Source organism: Coptis chinensis, chromosome 7 (genome assembly GCF_015680905.1).
Source record: "Coptis chinensis isolate HL-2020 chromosome 7, ASM1568090v1, whole genome shotgun sequence".
In the NCBI taxonomy this organism is placed as follows: domain Eukaryota; kingdom Viridiplantae; phylum Streptophyta; class Magnoliopsida; order Ranunculales; family Ranunculaceae; genus Coptis; species Coptis chinensis.
Window position 1 is genome coordinate 60124458 of NC_141462.1, and position 26979 is coordinate 60151436.

The window sequence follows — 26979 nt, forward strand, 5'->3', positions numbered from 1 at the left end:
ATCTAATAGAATTGAGAGTAGAAAACTTTGATAAAATATAGGCACGTAACAAATTAGTTTTAGTTTACTTACGTTTTGAGTTTCATTGTTTATTTCGTAGGTAAACTATTTATCTTTTAACGTTTATCAATTAATATCCCTCCCAAAGCGTTAGAAGTAAATAAAGTTGGACTAGAACTCAAAATTTCTCTTTTCTCTCTATTGGAAACGAAAGTTCAACGAGATCATTTTAATTATATTAGGAACATTTGTTGTCCTTACTAGAGTAGGTTGTGGTTATGCTCGGACATCACCCTACTATAGAAAGACACATATAACATGGTAGGTATGAATTTATATACTACTGTTTTTGTAATAACAGTGGCTAATATTTGTATACCACCATAGACATTCATTTGATTTTTGGGATCTTAGTTTATACCACTATCTTACAAAAAATGTAGCATCTTGTTTGCCACATCAGGTGCGTGCTTCCCCTTTCGTGCCACACAAGTTCATGATGCTTCGTTTTTTTATTTTCTTCATTTTCATTAGTAAGATTTGGTAAGAATTTCTCGTTTCTTTTTATTTCGTATATAAACTCTATTAGTTAGAATTTTTCGTTTCTTTTCATTACGTATATAAAGTCTATTAGTTAGAATTTCTCATTTCACTTCAAAATTTATTGTGTTTAATCTATGTTTGTCTTCACAGTCCTACTCCTTTGAGGTTCTTGCCAATTAAATTTGAGAGGGTTGGATATTTGGCTATTTAGGTTCTATCTGTGTTGTTTCTTTGTAATGATTCACTGTAGTTGGTTGTTCCCTAAATATAGCTTATCTTGCTCTTAATGTGTTAGATTGTATGAATATGTGGGTTGGCTGGTGTGGTCTTGAAATGAGCTAAAACTTTAGTAGTTTTGACTTTTGATGCTTTTTCTGGATTTGGGTTTTGCATTTTAACTTTACACCCTTTTTTGGTGATGTTGTTAGTAATGTTGTTTAGCGGTTTTTATACATGTGAAAAGGTTTGTTTTACTTCTTAACTGGCTCTTTGAAATAAAGAATGGTTGTAATATACTGAAATCTTTGTCAATCTTAGAAATTAGGCATGATAAGAGATAAAGGATAATAGACGACAATAGTTTTCGAAAAGTTTAACTACCATCAAATATGTAATTAGTTGGGACAAGATGCTGTTGAAAACATCATTAGTAGTTGTTAAATCATGTTAAGTTGGACTCTTTGGCAACTTTGAAGTTTTAGTTCTTCTCGTCGCACTTCACAACATATTTCTTAAGACCAATGCATAGTCAAACTGATTTCTAGATAGGCGAACAAAAGTAAGATCAGATAGTAACTGCGAGAAGAGAGAGTGAGAAATGGAATTGCTAACTAACGTACAAGATTGGGAGGGAGAAACTAAAGGAAGGGGATCACATCTATTCTTGGAGGAGTGCTTATACATATGCTCATCACGGTTTGTTTCTTTTCCCTTACTTCTATTAAATGTTCTTTCTTTCTTTCTTTTTTTTTAGTATATGTCTTATAATGATCTTCAATATCGAAATGTTTTGTTCTGGTTATGGTTAACCTCATATGATTTCCAATTCCCAGGTTCTTCAACATAGTAGTTCAATTGTTAGGGAGGAAGACAAGGAAGATTTTAACTAATTCATGTATGTAAATCAAAAGATTTTCATGTTTCCATCTTATTGTACTTATAATTTGTATATCCAGCTAGACTTCTAGTTGCAATTTTTTCTCATCGGTACATAAGTACATTGGTCAGAGCGGGAAATTGTTGCCCATCATGCTATTGATCGTCTAATGTTCACTTGATTGGCTACAGCCATACTTTTTTTTATTTTCACCCACTCCTTCAGACTCAGGTTATATGTGATTGATCAATTTTAGTTTCGTTTCGACTAGGTGGGCACCATATATATTAGAATATGAGGGCGTGCGCCCCTTGTTTGCTCTTGGTTTGAGGGCGTTCGCCCCCTATACGTAGTTGACATAAGTAAAGTCCCACGTTTCTATAAGTGTGGATTATAAGTCAAACTCATCCATATCTAGTAGTTTTTATTCTCATGTTTTGGGTTACTTCACACCCAAGGTAGGCTAGTATAAATATGTAACTCTGGATAGAGAACAATAACTCTCTAGCCCTAATCAATCTATAACCAACTCAATCTCTATCAATTAATCAATCTCTGTTCTTCTTCTTTTTATATTCCCATCTCTCATCGTCATAACTTTCCTAGCATCACCATTAACATGGAATTTAACATAGTATCAGAGCGTCGTGGAATTTTACATGTGTAACTTGAATAGATATCCCCCAGCAGTGGCGCCATTTGATGTAAGCACTTTGAATAGTTTTATATCTATTCAAGTTACACAACCATTTATGTACCAAACTCAAGTATTCCTTACTCACGTGTCTTCGCGTGTATGGTTAGAGTAAGGGTTTTCGTTCCAACCTAAACTATTAGGATGATGTTACAACTGAAATCCTAGCACCTTAAAGAACTATGTGAGTAGGGTTTTAAACTTTTTGTTTTTTTACTTCCTATGATAACTTAACATGCAAGACAAGGTTAAAAAAAAATAAGCTTTAGTTGTTTAAACAAGAAACTAAAGAGAGCAGAAGTTAAATGATTAATCATACTCATGCAAAGTCTAGCTACATATTTTTAGAAACAGATCACTACCATCTCAAATCCATTTTGGGTTCATAGACGAACCCGAAAACGGACTTAAGATCGATCCCTAGCAAGATGTACTCATCTATGAGTCCATCTTACTAGCATAAGGAGTTGAACTGATATTTCATTTCTGAAATGTCATCTCAACTCCTGAATTCATTTATCTCCAATTGGCCAACTTTAAGAGGATGATTTCTCCAGCTAAAAAGTACAAGAGTAAGGAAAAACAAAAATAAAAAATACAACCACAAATGCCAATACTCTTCATGCATCCCAATTATTAACACAAGTGTGAATCAACGAAGTAAATCTCTTTGTTAATCAATCCGAATTATAACCCTAACCCTAAAAAAAGACAATCAGATCCACAAAATGACCAAAACACCCATCAAATAAAAAAATAAAACATCATTGGTGGAGAGTTGAGAGTGATAAGGAAGGACGAAATTGACAGTAAGTTTAGATGGGATAGTGTTTGGAGTAGGGGGCGATATTTCATGAAAGAAAGAGGTGTTTTTGGTGGATCGATATTTGGAATAATTTTCTTCCATGCCTCAATGAAAGTCAAGTCCGTTGGTGGATTCACTTCTAAATCAACCGCAAATGATCTAGTCCTTATTGTGATGGCTCTGGATACAAGGTTTCGGGTCACTTGACGCAACATTTTTTTTCTCCGAGTGAATGGGAGAAGGAATGTGGAGTAGTGAAAGGAAATGGAGTTGAGCTTCTCTCGGACATTTAGGGGTGTCAAATGGGTTGGGCCTCATTATTTTACATAGCACATAGGTGTAAAAATCCATCAAATTTCCTACAAAGACTAATATCATTTCTATTTTTCACTGTGTGTTATATGTGATCTTTGCAGGTTTCGATAAGGAGATAACATGAAGAATATCGAACCACAAACCTTAATTCTATCCCTAAATTTTTAACATATCATGGAGGACCTATTCTGGTTTGCGGGCATTGCTACCTGTATAAAACTTCTTCTTATTCTCTCATTCCGAAGTAGTGATTTCGAAGTCCATCGTCATTGGCTAGCTCTCACTTCTTTTCTTCCTCTCTCTCAATGGTACTCAGATGAAACAAGTCCAAGGACTCTCGATTACCCACCACTATTTGCTTATTTCCAACGGTTTCTCTCCATTTTCGCCTATTTTGTTGATCCCAAGATTGTAAATCTTCATCAGGGTTTGAACTACAGTGCAAACTCAGTGATTTACATTCAGAGACTTATTGTTATTGTTTCTAATTTGTGTCTTTACTACGGAGTTTATAGATTGAGTAGAAATTTTGGGGTTTGGAGAAAGAGAATGCCTTTGGTTTTGATCGTGTGCTCTCCGGCTTTGTTTATTGTAGATCACATGCATTTTCAGTATAATGGGGTTTTTCTTGGTTTTTTGTTGATATCACTTTCGTTTTTGGAGGAAGGAAGAGATTTGTCGAGGGATTTTGTTTTTGCATTGTTGTTGTGTTTGAAGCATTTGTTTGTCGTGTAAACACCAGTGTACTTTGTGTATTTGTTGAGACATTATTGTAGAGGAGGATTTTTTAGAGGTTTTGGATGATGGGAGTGGCAGTTGGGATGGTTTTCGTTCTTGCTTTTGCTCCATTTTTGTACTATGGGCAGGTATTCACACCGTCACTCTTTTGATTATCATATTTGGAAATTATTGACATGTTACTCAACACTAATGCTTTCAAGTTTGTTTATTTTTTCACAATAAGATTGAGATGTGTATCGTTGTTCGAAGATGCAATTTGGTGTGGATATTGTCAAAGATGTTTTAATGGATATTTCTGATAGCTTTATTGATCTTTACATTAGGTATATATACAAGAATACAGAAGATCTCCTAGATCCACATATCTACGAGAAGATAATACTCTTACTAATACACAAGATACTTCCTAATACTAAATATAGTAACAAATATTCGAACACCCTCCCTCAAGTTGGTGCATGTATATTGCACATGTCCAACTTGACAAGAGAGTCAAATAGAGAGAACAAAACATTTTTTTCTCTTTAGTGTCAGGCGCGGCCCACGCTCTCCGTATGCCTGGACAAGGCGCGTGGCGTGCTCATGCCTTTGGCGACTTCCAGATCGTTAGGCGCGACCCACGCTCTCCGTATGCCTGGACAAGGCGCGTGGTTTGCTCATGCCTTTGGCGACTTCCAGATCGTTAGGCGCGACCCGCGCTCTATTGTTGCCTGGACAAGGCGCGCACGCGCTCAATAGTATTTCAGCACCCCCTCAAGTTGGTGCGTGGATATCGCACATGCCCAACTTGACAAGAGAGTCAATAAACGCCTTGCTAGTGACTGCTTTAGTAAGGACATCTGCTAGTTGGTCTTCAGACTTTACAAATGGAAAAGTAATAATTCCAGCTTCAAGTTTCTCTTTGATAAAATGTCTATCAATCTCCACATGCTTCGGCCATCATCATGTTGAGCGGGATTATGAGCTATCTCTATAGCCGATTTATTGTCACAATCAGATTCATTTCCACTTTTGGTTTAACACCCAAGTCCGTCAACAAGTTTCTCAACCACAACAACTCACATACCCCATATGCCATACCTCTATATTTAGCTTCAGCACTTGATCTTGATACTACTGGCTGTTTTTTACTCCTCCAAGTCACAAGGTTTCCACCTACAAAAGTGAAGTATCCTGAGATATACCTTCTGTTGTCGGCTGAACCTGCCTAATCTGCATCAGTGTAGCCTTCTACTTTTAGGTGATCATGTTTAGAGAACAATAAGCCTTTACCCAGAGCAGATTTCAAATATCTCAATATGCGCTCTACAGCATCCGTATGAGGTTTACGTGGGTCATGCATGAATTGACTCACGACACTAACTGCATATGCAATATCTGACCTGGTATGCGATAAATAGATCAGTTTCCCTACAAGCTTCTGATATCTCCCCTTATCGGTTGGAGTTGCATTCAAACACAGAAACAGCTTGTGGTTCTGCTCAGTGGGAGTATCAACTGGCTTACATCCAAGTATTCTCGTCTCAGATAATAAATCAAGAATGTATTTCCGTTGGGATAAGAAAATACCATTCTTTGATCGGGCTACCTCAATCCCAAGGAAATATTTAAGGTCTCTGAGCTATTTCACTTCAAATTCAGAAGCCAGATACTGTTGTAAGCTAGAAATCTCCTCATGATCATCACCTGTCACCACCATATCATCAACATAGATAATCAAAGCAGTGATTTGACCTCTTCTGTGTTTTAAAAACAAAGTGTGATCCGAGTTGCTTTGTTTGTAGCCGAACTTCTTCATAGACTTGGTGAACCTGCCAAACTAAGCTCTTGGGGACTATTTTAACCTATACAATGCCTTCTTTAGTTTACAGACCATTGTTGTATCTGAGTATTCTAGTATACCTGGAGGAGGATCCATATATACTTTTTCAGTAAGATCTCCATGCAAGAAAGCATTTTTTACAAACTGAAGAAAAGGTCAATCTTTATTAGATGCTAAGGACAAAAGTACTCTCACAGTATTGAGTTTAGTAACCGGTGCAAAAGTTTCTTGATAATCTACACCATAAAATTGTGTATACTGATAAAACATAAAATTGAATAGTTTACCTACGAAATGAACGATGAAACTCAAAACGTAAGTAAACTAAAACTATCTTATGTGCCTATATTTTATCAAAGATTCTACTCTCAATCCTATGAGATATAGTGGAGTAGAGTGATTCGTTCCACTCCTAGTCCTTCCGCATGCTGTGTTCTCTACGTACAAGTACTCTTAACTCTAAAGTCTAATGAGAGATTTACGAAGTGGCAACTTGACTACGATGCAACTACCCACAAGATGCAACTAGTCGACTATTAGAACTACTATAGGAATGCTACGTTGATTCTATGATGAGGAGTTAGAGGGGGATTGATTCCACCTTAACTCGACTTAATCCTACTAACGACGAATCGTCGTAATCCGAATTGAACTGCTTCGCAGAACAATATGGTTACTCCTAATCCCTAATTACACATGGCATTTCTACCAATTCATAACTAGTATGTGAACGATTAAACCCATTCTCATGGTGAACTAATCGTTTCTAGAGTGGAAAGGAAATTACGATGACTCTACGATAATCGGAATCAAGCTTTCATCAAGGCTTCTCAACCCCCTCAATGGAGGTTTAGCCGAGAATCATCACGCTATCATTCCCAATGGAATTCAAACAAGACATGATATAAAGATTGAAACTTTGCTTGTTTAAACTCAATTCAAAACTACTAATGCAATAATTGAATTAAACTAATAATGACAATTACTTAAATCTACGAATTGAAACTAAACAATTAATGGAAATGAAACTAACTTATGGAGAACACTATTTTATTAATCTAATGAATAATAAAACAATGATTCAAATATTAAATTAATAATCTAACTAATCTAAGTCTAGCTATCTACGTAATAAGGGAATTTAGATCTACACAATTGTAAATGACAAGAATCGAAATTGACAAACTAGCTATTTTATTAATCAAACTAATGAAGAATAATGATTCTAAGAGTTTAATCTAAAACAAGAATTGAATTTAAACTAAACTTAATTTTATTACATGAAAACTAGATCTATAATTATCTATAGTTTTAGGTCTAACTAGCTACCATTAACTATCTACCATTAACAAAGAGCTAAGCTTTTGTTTTTATACTTTCAGATCCAAAAATCGTGCATGGGCTTGGAGCCATGTTTTGGGCCAGAGAATCAGGCCCAAAACCCAATTCTTTCAGTCCAAAAAGGCCTCTTCAGCTACAGTTGGCTTCAACAGACTTTTCGTCCACTTTTGCTCCTCTGATTGGATCAAGGCTTAAACCATTGGAAAGCTCTTTCTGAGCCGGTTGTTTTGACATAAGGTAGGCCCCATTCCGAGGCCTGAGTCCAAAGATACGGCCTTCGGAAGTTCTATTGACTTGTGTGTTGTTTCTGCCCGCGTCGACTTCAGCTTTTGACCGGGCTTTAGAAAGGCTTTGTCTTCTTGAATCTTGGCCTTTAATCACGGAACTCCTTAGTAACCGACCTTTGCTCCTTTATCTCGCTAAAGTGGCACATTTCTGCACATAATGGACTTTGAAGCCTCAGAATGCATAAAAACACGTAATCGGTGTTAACTCTTAATTATTACTCACATAATTGGTCTAATAGTATGACTGTTACAGGGTTAAAACTACAGTTTTGGGCTCTTATCATATACCCTTTTGCAACCAGCCGAGCTTTGTATCTCTCAATAGTCCCATCTGCTTTGAGCTTGACTGTAAATACCCATCTGCACCCCACTATCTTCTTTCCCTTGGGTAAAATTACAAGTTCCCAAGTGGCATTCTTTTTCAGTGCTGCCATAGCTTTAGTCCATCTAGAATATGCTAAAGCTTCCTGTATTTTACTAGGAATAGAGACAGATGATAACTGGAATACATAAGATGCATATGACTTGGACAACTTGTGAGTAGACACATGGTTGCTTATGGGATATTTCACTTTAGCCTTAGGATCAGGTTCATATTTAATTGGTGGTTGGCCACGGTTAGAACGAGGTGGAAGATGATATTGAGCTAGTTCAGTATTAAGACTAGGTGGATTAACATCACCAACATTATGAGTATTGGAATCAACAATAATAGAGTCATTATGAGTATTAGAATCAACAATAATAGAGTAAGGCGATACCTCTAATGAGTCTTCTGGAGAAGATTGTTCTGGAGAAGATTAGATTAGTAGATCCGTTGGAGGAGGTAATGTACTATCATGGACTTGATCATCACATCCTTTACTTGAGCACTCAGTGGAGGTTGCATCGACTTCTTCTATTGAGTTTTTATGACTAGGTGATTGTGGTCTCGATAAATCAAAGACCATTATATCATTATGATTCTGCATTTCATTTCTATTCTCCCCCTGAAGTGAAGAATCAGTGATCTCTATATAAAAATGTTCGTGTTCATGGAAAATGACATCCATTGAGACAAAAAAAAAATTTAGAAGATGGATGGTAACACTTATAACCCTTCTGAGTTGAGCTATACCCAACAAAAACACACTTCAACGCACGTGGATCAAGTTTGGTGCGTTGTTGTGTATGTAAGTGAACATACACCACACACCTAAAGATATAGGGTGCTAAATGAACAATGGGCGGAAGCGTATAGTGATCCGAAAGCACATCTAAGGGTCTTCTAAATGGGACAACACTAGAAGGTGTACGATTCATCAAGTAAATAGCAGAGGTCAAAGCTTCGCCCCATAAGTGAGATGGGACATGACCACCAATTAATAAAGACCGAGTGATCTCCAAAAGATGTCTATTTTTTCGTTCTGCTATTTAGGGGAACAAGGGCAAGATGTTTGATGTAGAATACCAACCGAATGCATAAAGCCAGTCAATTCTTTTTTGAAATACTCACCCTCATTATCAGAGCGAACAACCTTTATAGAGATTCCAAACTGTGTGAGCACCATTTGATGGAAAAGGGGGAAAACAGTACAGACATCACTTTTATGTTTCAAAAAATATACCCAGGTCATCCGAGTGCAGTCATCGACAAAACTAATAAACCATTTCATCCCGTTATATGTAGGACGTGGGGCAGGACCCCAAACATCTGAATGAACTAAAGAAAAGGGAGCATCAGCTTTATTATCACTCGAATAGAAACAGTGCGATGGCTTTTCGCCATTACACAGGTTTCACAAGCAAAATCAGAAAGACTACAACCACTAAATAAAGATGGAAATAGTCTCCTAAGATAACCAAATGAGGGATGTCCTAGTCGTCTATGCCAAAGCCAAATCTCGTTTTTATTTTTATTAACCTTATCGTCACTCATAACATGAGCTTGTACTCCTTGATTGGACCATTGAAAACCATCCTCCAGATAGTACAACCCTCCACTTTGTTTACCACTACCAATCCTCTCCTTGGTATGGATGTTCTGAAAAATACAGTGAGTAGGAAAAAATAAGGCAACACAATTATGAGATTTGGTTAACTGGCTAACAGAGAGAAGGTTACAGTTTAGTGATGGAACAAATAAAACATCATGGATAGATAAAGAAGATGACAGAGGTACAGTTCCAACACCAACAACTGAAGATGACACACCATTAGCATTAGTAATGACTGATTTGGAAAAACTAGAGAAGAAATGGTTAAATTTACAGCGATCACAAGTCATATGATCAGTAGCACCCGTGTCAATTATCCAATCATTATTTCCAATAAAAGCAATAAGAGCAGAGTTAGATATACCTGACTGGGCAACAAATCCAGCAGCAGTGACTAAGTGACTCTTCGAACTTGAACTCTCTGCCTTAGAGTTAGAAAACATTTCAGCGAAATCGTTATTGGAATGCACAACAACGAAATCATTCTTGGTAGTTAAGTCTGTCATTATGATATAGAACACAAACAATGAACTAGATCAATAGACAAGAACGATAAGTAGGGAGAGGGTAATAAATAGTATTATATGACCAGAAAAAGAAACCAAATACCAAAAAAAGGGCTCCGATTCCTATAGTATGGGGTAGTGGAAAGGAAATCGGAGTTAGCTCTGATACCATGTCAAAGATGTTTTAATAGATATTTCTGATCGATAACTTTATTGATCTTTACATTAGGTATATATACAAGAATACAGAAGATCTCCTAGATCCACATATCTAGGAGAAGATAATACTCTTACTAAATACACAAGATACTTCATAATACTAAATATAGTAACAAATATTCCAACATATATTATATTCGAAGATGCAATTTGGTTCATTTGGTCGGATGTGTGTGAAACTTAGTTATCAATTGTTATTAATTGATATACTACATCAATTGCCTACTTGCATTTGCTCAACGAAATGGGCTAAGATCAATAATTAAAGAAAAAAAAAACACAATTACCTTGAGGAGAGTCAAATAGCTGGAAATCGATTTCACATCAACACATGTTGCAGTCCCCAGTTGCTGATAGAGATATGCAAGTATAGCGGCACCCCAAGCATACTCCGTTATCTCCTTCAATACCCTAAGCAACCTTAAATAAACAATGAGAATTGCATGTCCAAACTTGGCGTAGAAGAGGGTACAACCAAAAAAATACAGAAGATATCCTTTTAATGCACATTGGATTTCTTTTATACTCGACCTCGTCCTAATAGTTTTCCTCCCCTTATTCTCGACCTTTGGTTGTTTGTATTTTTTCACCAACTGTTTCCTGATAAACTCCGACCTCACACTGATCGTAAACCTAGATTTCTCCAACTTTTCTTTCACCGCAACCAACAATATCCCAAAAACTTCATGGAGCAATTGCTCCGCCTTCGGGCGCTTCAAGGCCTCATTGATACTTCTATGAACATTTTTTCCAATGATCGGCACACCCAAAATTTGGGACACATCATCCAAGGTGATAGTCAGCCCTCCAAATGACATGTGGAAATTATTCATCTCTTGATGCCACCTCTCAACGAACGCATTGCATTCATCCATGATGTTCTATTGATTCAACTTCGTAGAGTGTTGAACACACTTCAGTTGGCCACCTCTTAAAACAGTAAAATACAAAAATTTAAATTGCGCACAAAATTAAGTAAATAAATAACTAAATAAGGTCATAATTATGAAATTATATTCTCATCTTAGACATCACAAATCACGTGCGCAAAATAGTTATACAAAAGGAACGAGTACGTTGGGCCACCACAATATTGGCCTTAGCAATACTCTAAGTCATCATTTCCTCCACTCCCTCTTCCTTTTCTTTGAGGCATTTTTTCTACCACTCCGTCAACAACAATATCACCATCTCCACCATTCACGTCTCCCCCATCATCGTCACCCTCGTCTTCTCCATCCTCATCATCGTTACCATCCTCATCTTCATATTCATCGTCACTGTTACCTCCGACTTCACCTTCATTGGCATTCTCCTCAGTCTCTTCAACATTCTTCCACTTTCATCACCTTATTAGACACATTCATTGACTGATGAGTCATTGCTATAAAAAAAAAAAAAAAAACACAATTAAACAAAATAAATAAGTATTATAATCTATAATATAGTATAAACCGACTAACTATAATGAAAATATTTCGCCTCAGATAGTACAAACAAACACAGACACATATCACATCAATTACTTAATTCGGAAATACAACATCAATGAAGAATTCAAGCATAGATTTAAATTAAAGTGAACATGCCTCTATTATAAATAAATTCAAAGCATTCATCAACTCCTAAAATGACCTTCGTTCTAAGAATTCTAACTCAAGCGAAGAGAACTATGCTATTATCCACTACACCATAACAGGCTATTTGCAACGGCAAAAAAGCGTTGAGAATAATTTTCGCAACGCTTTTTAAGCGTTGCAAATATGGCGTGGGTAAAGTGTTGAAAATTTTTGCAACGGTTAATAAGCGTTGCAAATATAAATTTCCAACGCTTTTTAAGCGTTGCAATAATGATTTGCAACACTTTTTATAACTATTTTGTACACAAATTTAAAATATTTGCAACGGTTTTTTAATTTCACAAACGCTTTTTAAGCGTTGGTAATTTATAAAAATATTACCAACGGTTCTTAACCGTTGCAAAGTTGTTAGTTAATTTAAAAAAAATTAATTTAAAAGTCGTTTGTAACGGTTATGAACCGTTGCTAATGGGTTGCTGATGAAAAAGAAATAATTTCTCATATTTTGTAGCGACCAGCTACACCTACAAAAAGATGCCCCCTCTTGCACCATATACATAAATCATAAATTCTTATTTAAGCTAAATTTATCCTGTACACAATACATTTTCATACTATTTTACAAAGAAACCATAATATATATGGGAAAAAAAACTGATAAAGTACAAAACTAATCCAACCATATACATTCACAACTTTGAGCGATTTTCTAAACCTCACAAACTTATTGTTGGACTCTCACCATAAAAAAGTTTTCATTACTATGATCCTAAATAAGAGATAACAACTTGCGTTGTTGAAAACCCTAGCCCATTTACTTCCACAAATGCTCCAAAAGAGATCCTAGCATTAAGATAAAATAGTCAACCAAGAAAAGATCATGAAGCGAACAATAAGGGTATTAAAACCAATTTAAAAGCTAAATACTAATAATCTAAGGTATAGTGGATTGAGCTTAATAGTAAAGAAGGACTAGGGATTCTCACCTCTACATCAAAACCCAAATAGAGATTCAAAACCCAAATAGATGATAGGGCTACAATATTTTGCTTCTTACCCGGTGGATACGCCAAGATTAGCGACTAAAGACTGGATTATAAAAGTTTAAAGATCAATCCAATGAGAATTACCCATAAAAACTGGCGCAATGGGAGCAAAATATAATGTTATCGTAACTTCAATAATATTTCAACAATTAAAGCAAAACTTTGTTTAATCTTATAGTATATTACCTCATATTTGTGTTTAGCTCTGTGCCTCCGGCTTGTAAATCGGTTTCCACCGCACCACAAACACATCAAACACAAACACGTAATACATTTTTTACATATTAAGGTCAACAAAATTCAACATGTCTAGGCCCATCGCTAGTAATTAGGCACTTTGAAATACACAGTGGGAAACATGGCCCTTACCATCATTTGGAGATTCCGCAAGTATTTTGCAAGGGCGATATTTCTATCTGAGAGAATAAAGAACACTAGGTAAGATTAGCTTAAAAAGACAGAAAATTCCAATAATATAGCGGGTAGTACCTGTAAGTGGCTTTTCACATGATAGATAGTTAGTCCAGGTACCCATCACCCTGAGAACGCCCTTCGGTGTTGCTCCTGAACCACAAACTAATATCAGACACAAGTACTCGTTTTCTTTTTATTTTCTAGAAGAAAAAATAAAATAAAAAAATTACAAATTGAAAAGGAAGAACTCAAAACGTTTAAATACTCAAAACAGTATAATCTCTAAACACATTGTTGTCTGGCAATCAACAACTTTTACGTATGATATTATTTTCAGATATCAAATCTAGAGGAATAAAATCCAATTTTTAACTAAAACAAAATCCAAGTTACCAATATACACGCTTTAAAACAACCTAACAGAAATAAAAACAATTCTACTTTAAGAACTTAAATTAACAAAGCTGTAAGTGACAACACACTACTGCATGATGGTTTGACTTGAGTGTTATAATGCCAAAAATATAGTACAAATTAAAATCATAATAATATAGTGAACTTATGTACATATATTAGTGTTAGGCCCAATTTGATCATTCACTAGTTCATCTATTTAAATTTGGAATATGCCAATTTAGCTTCACTAATTAACCATAATAGATTCCAAACCTATCATGTTAACTGCTTTAATTCCTCTCTTAGCTACTGACTTTTAACCACATATAGATCTCCAAAACATCAAAGTCAAATTGGTTTCAATAATGCACGTTTGGTTTGTCATTTTTATTTATAACAAAAATTACAGATCAAAGGAATGATTCATGCATCATGCTTATTTTTCTGATACATGGAATTCTTTTCATTCACTAGTACCACTAGATCTCATATCTCAATCAGAATCATTAAGATCCAAAGAAAACCCACTTAGAAAATAAAAAAGAAAAGAAATACTGAGAATAAAGCCGGAACATACATTAAAATCCCATGCAAGGCCCTTTGTCTCAATTGACTATCTTATTTGTCCCTCATAGTTCTTGACTTCTTAATTTCGATGTGGGTTATTCACTTGGAGCTTGAGTTTTCGTCTTTGTGAGAAGATAAGATGGCATCAATGGCTTCCTTAACTTGAGAAACTTTCAGCGCTTTTTCTACTTCATACCGGCGAACTCATCGATGGCCAAAACCCGCATTAAGAAAAAAAAAAAAAAACTTGTTGGACTAAGATTGATATATAACTTCAAAATGAGATTGTATGTAGCTTAATTGCATGATTTCTTACTTTTACTTGTGGCGAAGAAACTTTACATAGCTGATGGCTTTCTCTAACATGGTTACCGGATCAACTGTGCAATTACAAATAATGTCATCAATGAAAATTTGTTAATGGTATGGCTTTCCGAGCAAATTATCAAAATTTTTTGTTGTTTTCAGGTGGTTTCTTAAAAGTGGCTCAAAATTGAAAACTAACAAATAAGAAAGGGAAGCAGGTCCATGGCAACAGTGTCACCAGTGGCAGGTAGGCACCCTACACAAGGCACACCCACCCACCCAAAGAAGAACACCAAAGACACACTCCACCTAGCAGCGAATAAAGCACCACACTCACACGCCATTGCAACACAAGATCGCGCATCACCCGGTCCACTTCATTACGGTCCACACCATCGCACCACCAGTCCACCACCACACACTGCACCAACAGTCCACACACTGCAAACCACCAGTCCACCACCATACACTGCAAACCACCAGTTCACACACTACGATATCTTATGTTCACACACTACGATATTACGAGGGGCACTGCTGTAGTGCCGATCAGCCGTTTTCTATTTCGAAGCAAAGTATTTTTTTATTGACAATGGTAGAAAATGTAGCATGTCTAAATTATAGTGGCAAACGGGTGCAATAAAACTCTTAAATTTTTTGACTGATCTCCTGTCTTCATAAAAGGCGGCAACCCAGTATAGATATTCACAGTTTCACACACACCATTGAGAATTAAAATACAGCTTGGCAATAACAATAATCTCAAAAATGAAAAACTAAACAAATGGTATTTGTTCATTTGTTTTAAAACTATAATAAAAAAAAACATCTAGAAACTAGCTAGAGTGAGTTACCTGGATTGGAGAGAACCCAAAGAATGAGACCACAAACAAGAAGAACAAGTGGAATAACATGAACATCATTTTCAGCAAACTTCATACGAAGTTTTTCTTTCTTTGCAAACTCACTCTATGCAAAATATCGTAATATTACATGTTTATCGTAATATTACAAATATAATGTTTGACACCAAGTGGAGAAGCAGTGATGTAAGAAACAGTCCAGTCGTAGGAGATGAAAGGATCTTCTGCCGAACTCACTCTCCAAAACACACCAGAAATCAGCAAGGAACAAAAATTCTATCAAGTAACTTACTGTTCTATTGCGGACAAAGCCAGACCTGGTATCAAATGCCCGCGACATGTACACATGACTTCAATGAGAAGCTCGAAACAGTGAATTGCAAAACCCAAAATCAACTAATAAAAAAATAACCAAATTGAACGACCATTGTTTTCAATTTCAGAGAAATTGAGAGAGAGAACCAGTATTTAGGGATTGAAGAGCGAAAATTAGGGATTGACCATTCTTCGTCTTCTTCTTCTTCTTTCTTTGATTGAGGAGTGCGAAAATTAGGGATCTTGAGATAATGCGGTGGTGAGAGAGAGAGAGGAGAGAAAAAAAAACATTATGTTTTATATTTCGATATTTTTTGTTCGATATTTTTGGTTTCCCTCTGTTCGCGAAATTTTTAAGTTTGTAACACTTCTCCAACGCTTTTTAAGCTTTAACAATTAATTCCGGAAATTCACCCAAATAAAGTAACGCTTTACAACATTACCAACGCTTATTTAACGTTGGAAACTTACTAACGCTAAATAAGCGTTGCAAATAAAAAAAGGTGCGTGTTGCAAATATCCTATTATGGTGTAGTGATCGAAAAAAGAGAAGAACCATACTCGAGTTATATAGTTACATTTACAATTCATAATTTTATACGGTAATACAAGAAGATTCAATGAATATACAATCTACAAATTAGAAAGTTAAACCAGAATGAGTAAGAGAGATTGTTACTTGCATGTATGGCAGGGAATCGGGTCGGGTAGACCCAAATCCGACCAGATCCGATTACCGAATATATTGGGTTCGAGTGCATTTTTATATATGTTTATTTATTCTGGTCGGGTTCGGGTTCGAGTTCGGATATGTCGAGTTCAGGTTCAGATATAATTTTTGGGCTTTTTTTGAATTTTTAGTGTTATCTAATAGGGTCGGTCAGGTTCCGTCGAGTTCGGATATTAAATTTCGGTTTTAATCGGGTTCGGATATTTTGTGAAACTGTTCGGATTCGGATTCGGATATATCCATATCCAACCTGAACCCGACCCGATCCCTGCCCTACTTGCATGTCCTGGTCCTTTAAAAGTCCAAAGACAGTTTAACGCGCCCATCTCACAATATTTACCCAATTCAACCTTAAACCCTTAAAAATATTTTCCCCTAAACCCATTATTTATTTATTTATCCATTTACACAATTATTTTCCCACACCAAATAATGGCGTTGGTTGTTCAAGACAGATTGCAGTTCACAAAAGAACCTTATATCGAAGACGTTGGTCCTCGTAAAATGTAAAAAAGAATATAACTTTATAACTTTATAATTTTTGTATTGTATTGTGTGTGTGTGTGTTTTTTTTTTATTATTTAATTGTTATTGTTTTATGTATGTATTGGGCAGTAAGAGTGTGAATTTCTCAATGTTCTCTGGAGATGAAATGAGGAAAGCAGCTGAATGCCAAGTTTTTTCAAGTGCTTTATATGATGAGTTTCGAAAACCAAAAAATAACGGTTTACTTGATTCTAGAATGGGTCCTGCTAATAAGACTGGTACATGTTCAACATGCCATGGGAATTTTACATCATGTCCTGGCCACTTTGGATATTTGAGCCTTTCGCTCCCTGTATACAATGTTGGATACTTTGCTTCTATTATAAACATTTTGAAGTGCATTTGTAAGGTATGGTTTTACTGTTCTTTTTCCCCGTGTGTGTGTGTGTGTGTGTGTTTATTGATTTGATGCTTACTGTTTTTTTAATAACAACATGCAGTCTTGTGCCCGAATACTTCTTACAGAGAAGGAGCGTAGAGATTATTTGAAAAAAATGCGGAATCCAAGAATGGAGGCTTTGCAGAAGAATGGATTAGCAAAGCAAGTCTTGAAAAAGTGTAAACCGGCTTGCTCCCATTGTGGATATGTGAATGGTATGCTTTCGATATCTGTGTTGCATTTTGCTCTTATAAAGTTGCGTTGTGCGCGGTGGCTTATCATTCATTGTGTTAAAATATGTTCTGTTGTTTTTCGTAATTACTATCCTTTACTTGCTGGATCACTAAGAAAGAAATAGCAGCTTCTATTTTAGAAAAAATTACTATATGCTAGTGGCTATGCTAAGGCTGCGATTTGTTGTGCTCTTTACTTTTCACATGAGGTTTTAATACAACTTAAGAAGATGTGCTTGGTTTGTTTAATTTTTGGATTTATTGGCTTTTTGTTTTTGTGTGTGAAAGGATCTTTCCTTCTACATCTTTCTATGGTGTCTCTTCTGCAAAAAATGGAGCAAAGCCAAAAGAATTGTTAAGGAAACACTGCAATCCAGAATTTTTTGTTTATTATCTTCCTCCATCTGCCTCTCTTTCTAATGGTCGGAAACAATGAATTCAGAGATCTTTGCACACATTCATCCCCTCTCTCTGATTCCCATTTGTCTCTCCTCTCTGCCTATGCATATATTCCAAAACCCATTCTCAATATTTAAATTGGTGACACTGATTTCATGTTCATGGTGATACTATACTTCATCGACGAAATCAATTGAGTGGTTGAAGAATGAAGAAGAAGTTGATGGGGTTTCTGAGAAGGTTGTGGCAGTTAGGTTTCTGGATCAAACTGGAGTGGTTTTTGTTTGGTCGTGAAAAAAGCAAAAGTGGCGTTTCAATTATATTAATCAACAAATGAGTTTTACATCTGTTGGTCATAATTTTAAATTCCACTCCTTAGTATGCTTTGAAACCAAGCTTATTCTCTATGATATATTACATAATTTTTTGAGTGTAAATTTGTAGAGTGTTGAGTCGAAAAGAGGTAAGAAGAAGCTGCATTTAGGTGGTTCTTTAGGCAATGCCAATCAGTCTGCAGCTCTGTTGCGTTGCATTCTTCAAGCTTCTGCTAAAATCTAGAAATATAATCTTTCCAGTTGATTTCTCAAGTCACTTATGTAATTTTTTTTTGGGTTGCTCCAGGGTATTGTCTCGTTGCTGTTACTAATCAGAATTGCCTTGCCCTGAGAGAATCTGATGCTATCTCACCCTGTTGGGTCCTTTTCCGTAGCATAGCTCTAGTTTCATTGTGTTGCTCGTAGTTCTCAACACTGAATTGCTAGTCCAGTTGTCCCCTAGGCTGTATCTGTATACGAACATTGGGCATCACCTTCAGTTTCTTAAAATCGCATAACCTGCTCTCAGTATCTTCTTGCTCCCATCACTGTTAATCTTCACTTCTCCCTGTTCGGGTGGTTGCATGCACACTTTATGAGCTGCTCCTGTTGAAGATGTATGTTGCGTCCTACGCCTTCTGTGATGCTTCTTGTTTTGTGAGTGTCTTTAAGAGTGTCAATTTTGCATTGTAGATTTCATTTTTATATGTTTCTTCAGCCATATCAGTAGTTGGCCGTCATCCTTTGAACCGTTTTTTAGATCGCCTGTTGTTCCTTTTGGTCAATAGCCAATACAATGTTGCGCTAGTATAGCCTCGATGATTTTTAGTAGAATATTCTTTGATTGATTGATTCTACATCTATTGATTATGCACTCCAGTCATGGTCAGTTGGAAGCACAGTTCTCTTCCGTACCTTCTAAGTGTATTAATGTTCAAAGGATAGGTGGATTGTATTTTCTACTGTCACATGAGAACACCTTGAGTTTTGCATGATCATTATTTTACCAGCTTATCAAGTGTTACTAGGGCGCCGACACACTTTACCCTCAAGGAATTTCACTCATTATTATGTAATAAATAGTTGTGGAAATAAAAGATTACACTCAGTTTATAGGTTTGATGTCCCACCCTATATTGATGCTTTTCCAGTTTTTCTTGTCATAGCCTTGATATTTTGATGCTTAGAAAAGCAGCCTAACCAGCCTAAAAATTTGGGCTGCCATGCTCTTTTATTTGTAAAGTCACATGGGACTAAGTACTTACACTTCCCATTTAGATATAATTTTCTTTTAGTTTGTGGTTTACTAACATTGCCATTGTAATGTAGGGATGGTGAAAAAAAAAGAAAACTCTGTGTTGCGTATCATTCATTATTGGAAAGCTGCAAATACTGCCGAAGAATTTCTCGACCCTGTCAGAGTTCTTGCTCTTTTTAAAAAGATGTTGGATGAGGTAGATTCTTTGAAACCCTGGAATTAATTGTTTTTCTCAAAGGTGAAGAATAAATATGTAATACGTTGGGCAAACATTATCTTTGTTGTACAGTCTAATCTTAAATAACATTCCTTCTTTTTGTTGGGTTACAGGACTGTGAAGTGCTATATCTTTCGGATAGGCCTGCGAAACTTATCATAACAGATATTCCAGTGCCACCTATACCAATCCGTCCTTCCGTCATTATGGATGGTGGACAAAATAGGTTGTTTCAATGTTAATATCTCGTGTTATTATGTCTCCTAAATATGTTATTTGGTCAAAAAATTAGCATCTATTGATTAAAAGGAAGAAGTATACAGGATAAGGTCTATTAATAAAAAGAGAATAAACAGCAAGAAGGAAGAATATACTAAAACAATCTACATGTATCTGTATTTTTTAGTAAAAGAGAGAAGTCTTCTGGAAGATTCTCTCTCCTAGTGGCACAAAGTTTATAAAAGTGGAAGTGCCACACAAGCTCACTATAATTATTCCCAGCTAGTGAAGACCAAAGTCGCAAATGTCAAGCCATCGATCTCCGTAGTTTGTTGATTATGGAATGTAGTTCTTTCCATTTTCCAATTTTCTCCCATTCTCACTTTTTCTAAACATAGTTGTTAGCAGTATAGTTCTAAATGTATAATTCATAAAAGTTTATGTGGTTCTGTTCTTGCAGTAATGAGAATGACGTGACATCTAAATTAAGAACGATTATTCAAGCTAATGCGAGCCTTAGGAATGATTTACAGTGTACGGGTTCCACATCCAAATGTTTGGTATATCCGAGGAACTCTTTTCCTTTTCCCTTTTTTAAATGTTGATTAATTTTAGTGTTTAATATATTAATTAATTGAACGTTTATGAAATTTCTTAAAGAATGTTCAGATATTAAATTTAAAGGAAAATACATTGAACAATTAACACAAAAGTGAAATATATTTCATCTTCTTTTTAACTATGGCGGTACTTGTTTGAATTGCAAATTTGGAAACTTATCCATGGAGAAATATAAGCAGAACGGGCTGGCATGGTTAGAGTCAATGTGATATTATCTAGGATTCTACATCCTCAGTTTCAGTTCCAATTGGTTTAGTTGGTATTTTGGGATTATTTTTAGGGTTTAGTTAGTTTCGGGTTTAGAGAGTTCTAATCGAATTAGAAGTTGTGTCTAGTAGTTTACCTATTTATGGAGTTGTAGGCCTTTGTTATTTTTTTGGATTAAATTGAATATTGGGTTTTAGTTTTCTTGAGAATGTGTTGCGTTCGTTCTTTGCAACTGCAAGTGCATCAATTTGGTATCAAGAGGTAGGGTTCAAGGCTTCAACGCCATTGAAGTTCTGGTATTGAGAGAAAAAGAATTGCTTCTGCAACTCATTTCACCAATCCATCATGGTTTTAGAGTTTCAACCATTGCAACTTCCACTAGAAAATTAGAAAATTAGGAGAGAAGAAGAAAAAAGGAACTTAAGTCGCAAAAAACAAAAGAAAAAAAAATGAAAAATCAGAAAAGACAATGTCACCACTACCATCTTTTTAACCCCACAGTGAGTGATAGTTCTTTCGTTTATTTATTTATTTATTTTTCTCCCTTCTAGTCTCTGTATTCTTCACCACAGTTACTGTTCCTTTTTTTTTTTTTTTTTTTTTTTTTATTGATCAGCAAGCGAGGTTGTTTTAGAGGTCCCCTACCCCTTTTCATAAATTTGAAATAGCTTCATTACATTCTGATATAGTCTTTCCCACTAGCATCCTCAAATATAATTTTTTTCATGTCTTCTGAGAATGAGCTAGGGATGACTTCTATAAATCCTACACTAGGCACATTACTAGCTAATGCATCTGCTAGTCTATTACATTCTCTATATACATGCCTAATGTTAAAAGATTCAAAATGTGCTATCATATTACATATATCTTTCATCATATTCCTTGCTTGCCACGGATACTGATTTCTTTTTTTTACAAAAGAGACCACATTAGCCGAATCAGTCTGTGCTTCCAGTCGTGTTATGCTTCTCTGCTGTGCTAGCTCCATTCCTTGCCATATCCCCTATAGCTCAATAAGCGCAATACTGCTGTGTTGTGCTTTTCCCTTTGCTGCCACTATTACTTGCCCTTCACTTGTTCTTATCACTGCAGCCCAACCCCCTTTAGTGCCCTGTAGTGTACCATCTGAATTTAGGATGCTAATACCTGGTCCAGCCTTTTCCCACTTACAGTGAATAGTCTTGGGTACAATTGGTTCCACAAACATATTCCACATGCCCATATATCGTTCTCTTTCCTGTCCGATCTCCATCTTCTTTGTAACTGAGCTCAGTTTAGTCTTTGCATCATTGATAATCTTATTCGCCACCTGTTGAGCCAGCTTGTGTTCTTTCTCGAAAATCCTCTTATTTCGTTCCTGCCAAACTCCATAGAAAAAAGCATTCGTTACCATTTTTAGAGTGTCTTGCTTCAATCCTGTTCCTCTGCAAGTTTCTAGTATCCAGTCCAGTTCCTCTTCCCAACTGCCCAACCGTGCTCTAGTATACCCAGCTCTTCTCAACACCTCTGTTCAAGTGTATTGAGCAAAGACACATTCAAAGAAAATGTGTCTTTCGGTTTCCTCCTCATGCCAGCACATTACACACGTAGTCGAGTCCACCACTCTCTGTTTTTTCAACTTTACCAGCGTCTTTAAGCCATCTTTCAGCAGCATCCAAGTGATGAATGAGTGTCGTGGTATTTTATGTTTAAACCATACCAGATGGCTCCAAGTTACCTTGAGTTCTTTCTCCCTGATGCCATGATAAGTTTCTTTTAGTTTAAAGCTTCCATCTATAGTGACCGACCAGATGGCTTGATCTGCTCCTCCATGTATACTCACCGTGTCCTCCATTTCCTGAATGATATCGGGCATGTGCATTCTTAATGTTTGCGAAATCTGCCATTCTCCATTTGCCATCAGTTTTTCAAGCCGCGCGATTCTTGTTCGCGATTGAGTTATAAGCAAAGGCTTGTGAGTAGTATGATTTCGAAGCGCTCTTTGGATGCCATGGATCGTCCCACGATTAATGCTTTTCCCATCTCCGACTTGATATCTTGCTATATATATTCGCAGATCCTTTCTTCCCTTCATAATCGCCTCAATTTGTAAGAACAATCATTCGGAGTTTTCATTTCCCAGAAGTTCTTATTCTTGATAATGTGTTTTCTCACCCACCCAACCCATAGTGTCTCCTTGTTGCTAATAATGTTCCAGATGTGTTTCAGATTCGCAGCCTTGTTTATTGTTTCCACGTCTCTTATAGCCAGTCCTCCTTCATAAGGGTAACATAAAGACCTCCACCCAATTAGAGCATGTGATGTCATACAATCTGATCCTGTCCATAGGAAGTTTCTGAATATCCTTTGAACCTCTTCAATAATACTTTGTGGGAGCACGAATGAAGAAATCCAATATATACTCATATTGTTCAGTACAGCTTTGATGAGTTGTAGACGTCCTGCATATGATAAGCTTTTGCCTTTCCAACTTTGAATTCTTTTCTCCACCTTGTCCACCAACGGCAAACAGTTTGCATATGATAGCCTTGTAGTGATCAATGGCAGCCCCGATATTTTTGGTGTAGTTCCCTCTTGAGAATTGAATAATATCCTTGACTCTTGTACTTAACTCATCATCCATTCCAGCAAAAAATATCTGGCTTTTCTGTATATTCACTTCCAGCCTAGAACAGTTCTTGAAGCTCCTTAGGTTATCCTTGAGACTTTGTGCTGTCTTTACATCTCCATGCATGAACGCCATAAGGTCATCTGCAAATGACAAGTGAGTAATGATAGGTTCATTGCATTTATGGTGTAGTGTGTATGTACCATCCCTGACCGCGGACATCAAATCTGAAAATAACTCCATCACCGGATCGAATAGATAAGGTGAAATGGGATCACCTTGTCTAATGCCTCTCTTGCTTCTGAAATATCCATATGGCGTACCATTCACCATTATAGCAAATGTTGGTGTCCTTATGCATTCTGATATCCACCCCAGAAACCTCTCTAGCAGCCCTATTTGTCTCAGTGAGTATTCAACTGCCTCCCACCTAACTGAGTCATAGGCCTTCTTAAGATCCACCTTTGCAGCACATCTCGGTGGTTTAGTGTTTCTATGATAATTGTGTACCAGTTCATGAGACAAGAGGATGTTGTCTTGAATACTTCTTCTCGGAATGGATGCTGATTGGTTCTGAGCCACCACTTCCTTCATGAATCCTCGCATTCTCCTTGTCATGACCTTAGAAATGCATTTATACAGTACGTTACAGCAGGCTATGGGTCTGTAGTCTCCTAATGACAGTGGGGTTGGCGTCTTAGGCACCAGAGTGATGCAAGTAGCATTAACCTCTCTTAGCATTCTAGAAGATCTGAAGAAGTTTTGCACTGCCCTCACAAAATCGTTACCAGTTATTCTCCATGTCGCTTTGAAGAACAGAGATGAAAAGCCATCATTACCTGGAGCCTTGTCTACATCTACATCTGCCAAAGCTTCTATGATTTCATCTCTTGACACTTGTGCTTCAAGTCTCATCTTTGTTTCATCACTAAGAATCTGTCTCGGTCTAATGTTCTCAAACTGTGTGAAGTCCAGTTCCTCGACATTCGCTGGTGCAACTATTGTTCCTTCATAATCTCTCCAATTAGTTTCTCATTGTCATTAGTGTTTATCTCATAAATATACAACCAGTTAACACGTTTAAATCCACCAAGCCAAGTCCAGCCCAGTGATTAGTTCAGTCAGTACTTTAGCATCCCACATTCTAGAATTCCAGTATTAAATTTCAGTTATCCCATTAGTTATAATTTTAACATCCCATTAGAATTCCACGTAGGCCCAGTTTATATAATTCGTTATAAGCCCATACCAGTCCTCCAGACCAGTCCATAGATACCTAGTTCAGTCCATTAGTTTTTATTCTAAACAGCTCACCCAATCCAAACAATTCATTAAACATTCTCAGCCCGTAAATCAGATTACAATCACTAGGCTCAAGTTTTTCGGTATTATTTAGTGCAAGATCAGTCCATTCTTTTTTCCAGCCCAATTGAAAGAAAAAGTTCTTATGGCTACTACAATCATGGAACCTAACTTGTAGTTTGAAGCATTAGAGTGTGCATGATATAACGAAAAAGATATCTGGTTATGATGAGAAGTTTATTGTTTTGGATGATTTTTTTTTTTTGCTCGGTAAAGTTGAAATCTCATTAAAAGTGAAAAGAAAGTAGGCCGAGAAAGCCTACCATTACAAAGAAACAAAATAAAACGAAAAACATAGCCACAGGAGGCTAACCCGATGAAAGTAGATTGGCGATTTCTCTTGATACACGTTTTACCGAATAGCGAAATTTGTTGGTAAGTAGGAACGACTGTCATAGATAATTCACTTCCTTCAATTTCATTGCATCGTCCTCCACTGAATGAGTGTGAATTCAAGCCTAAAATTGATATTCCAGAGCTTACAAGGTATACTGGAACTCGAGGTGTGTTTTGGATGGATTGCCACAATTGAGAATGTGTTTGCATATTATATGTCGGATGATTGGGAAGTTGTTTAGGTTACTGCTAGACTTTGAGGTTTTTCTTTGATTTGGTGGACAATTTCTTTAACAACGACAACATAATTTGGGTCAAGTCATTATATGGGCACACATGAAAGAAGCTTTGGTTACTAAATTTGTGCCTATTAATTATGCTCTGCAATTGTATGAGAAGTTGCAAGATTTGAAACAGGAGTTAAAGTCTGTGCAAGAGTATATTGAGTCGTTTTACTATCTACAATCACGATGCAACCTTCCAAAGGGTGGGGAAGTCCGCATCCGACATCATTTACATGGTCTTTTAGTAGAGACATTCGCTATGATTTCGTCCATGTTCGGGATAATACATTGGGGGAAACTTATAGATCTGCATGTCGGTCTGAGAAGAAAATGAGCTATCTTTCCTCCATGCCATGTTTGAGAGGCCAGTCCCACAATTTTTAAGAAAATTATTAAACACTATACTTGTGGTCTATAGGGTCATGTTTAGGTGAACTGTCCTAAGAAGCCAGTTTTGACTATTGTTACATAGACACCTCAAGAGTAGGGCTGGTCATCGAGCTACCCGAGTCGAGTATTGGCATGCTCAAGCTCGACTCACACATTTAGCGAGCATGCTCGAGTTCGACTCGAACTTAACTTCGAGTTTAATATGGGGCTCAAGCTCGACTCGCTCAGTTGTACTAATAACTCAAGCTCGACTCGGCTCGACTCGTTTTGCACTACGAGCTCGAGTTCGAACTCGTTTGAACAAAAAAAAAACTAGCAGTCGCAGTCACCCACTGTTTACCTTGAAGTTAAGAGGTGCAATTGTGAAAACAACACAATTAGGCATGAATTTGATGTATACAGGATAATAAAACCACCACATATAAAACCTTTGATGATCTTCCTGCACACAATTTTTTAAAAAAAAACAACAATCTACAAAAGAAAAAAGCAAACCACCATATATAGTAACAAAACAAATCCTGCTTCATTAAATGAATCCATCATATGTATATAAAAAGAGAGACTACAATCTAAACGAATCAATAATCCTCTCTCCAAAATCTCAAGTACTAAATTCGTGAACGACATTACACAATAACAAAAGATAAAAAACAGATCCATAACCAAGCTAAACCCATTAGAACAAAAACACTTTTTACAACTTTTGATGGTTTTTGAGTTGAAGAAAGAGAATAAGTATGTTAGAAGAGAAGAGATGCAGCTGTTGAGTGTAGGGTTTGATTGTGCACAAGTTTAGTAGTTAGGGTGAATGGCTTATGTCTTTAAGTATGTTGGGGCGTTGGGCGAGTGGGTATGGGCCAATGGGATAGATTCATGGGCTGTGGACTTGCATATATAAATGATTTGATTGTGTATGGGCTTATAAAACGAGTAGCTCACGAGCTACTCAAGCTCGAGCTCTACTCGAGTAGCTTGCAAACTATTCGAGCTCGAACTCGAATTACTCGCCATCTAGAACGAGCTTAAAATTAAGCTCAA

The 26979-nt window shown here is 36.5% G+C and overlaps 1 protein-coding gene across 1 annotated transcript in view; it reads left to right on the forward strand.

The window, feature by feature from the left end:
- The first annotated feature begins 16868 nt into the window (after positions 1-16868).
- The window catches only part of LOC147488202 (DNA-directed RNA polymerase III subunit 1-like), a 56307-nt gene continuing 46196 nt past the window's right edge, over positions 16869-26979 (forward strand). Inside the window, 6 exon segments of the mRNA XM_086574996.1 lie at positions 16869-17068; positions 17178-17457; positions 17549-17702; positions 19763-19887; positions 20022-20134; positions 20588-20687. Coding sequence (XP_086431122.1) covers positions 16995-17068; positions 17178-17457; positions 17549-17702; positions 19763-19887; positions 20022-20134; positions 20588-20687 — 846 coding nt within the window. The 5' untranslated portion in view covers positions 16869-16994.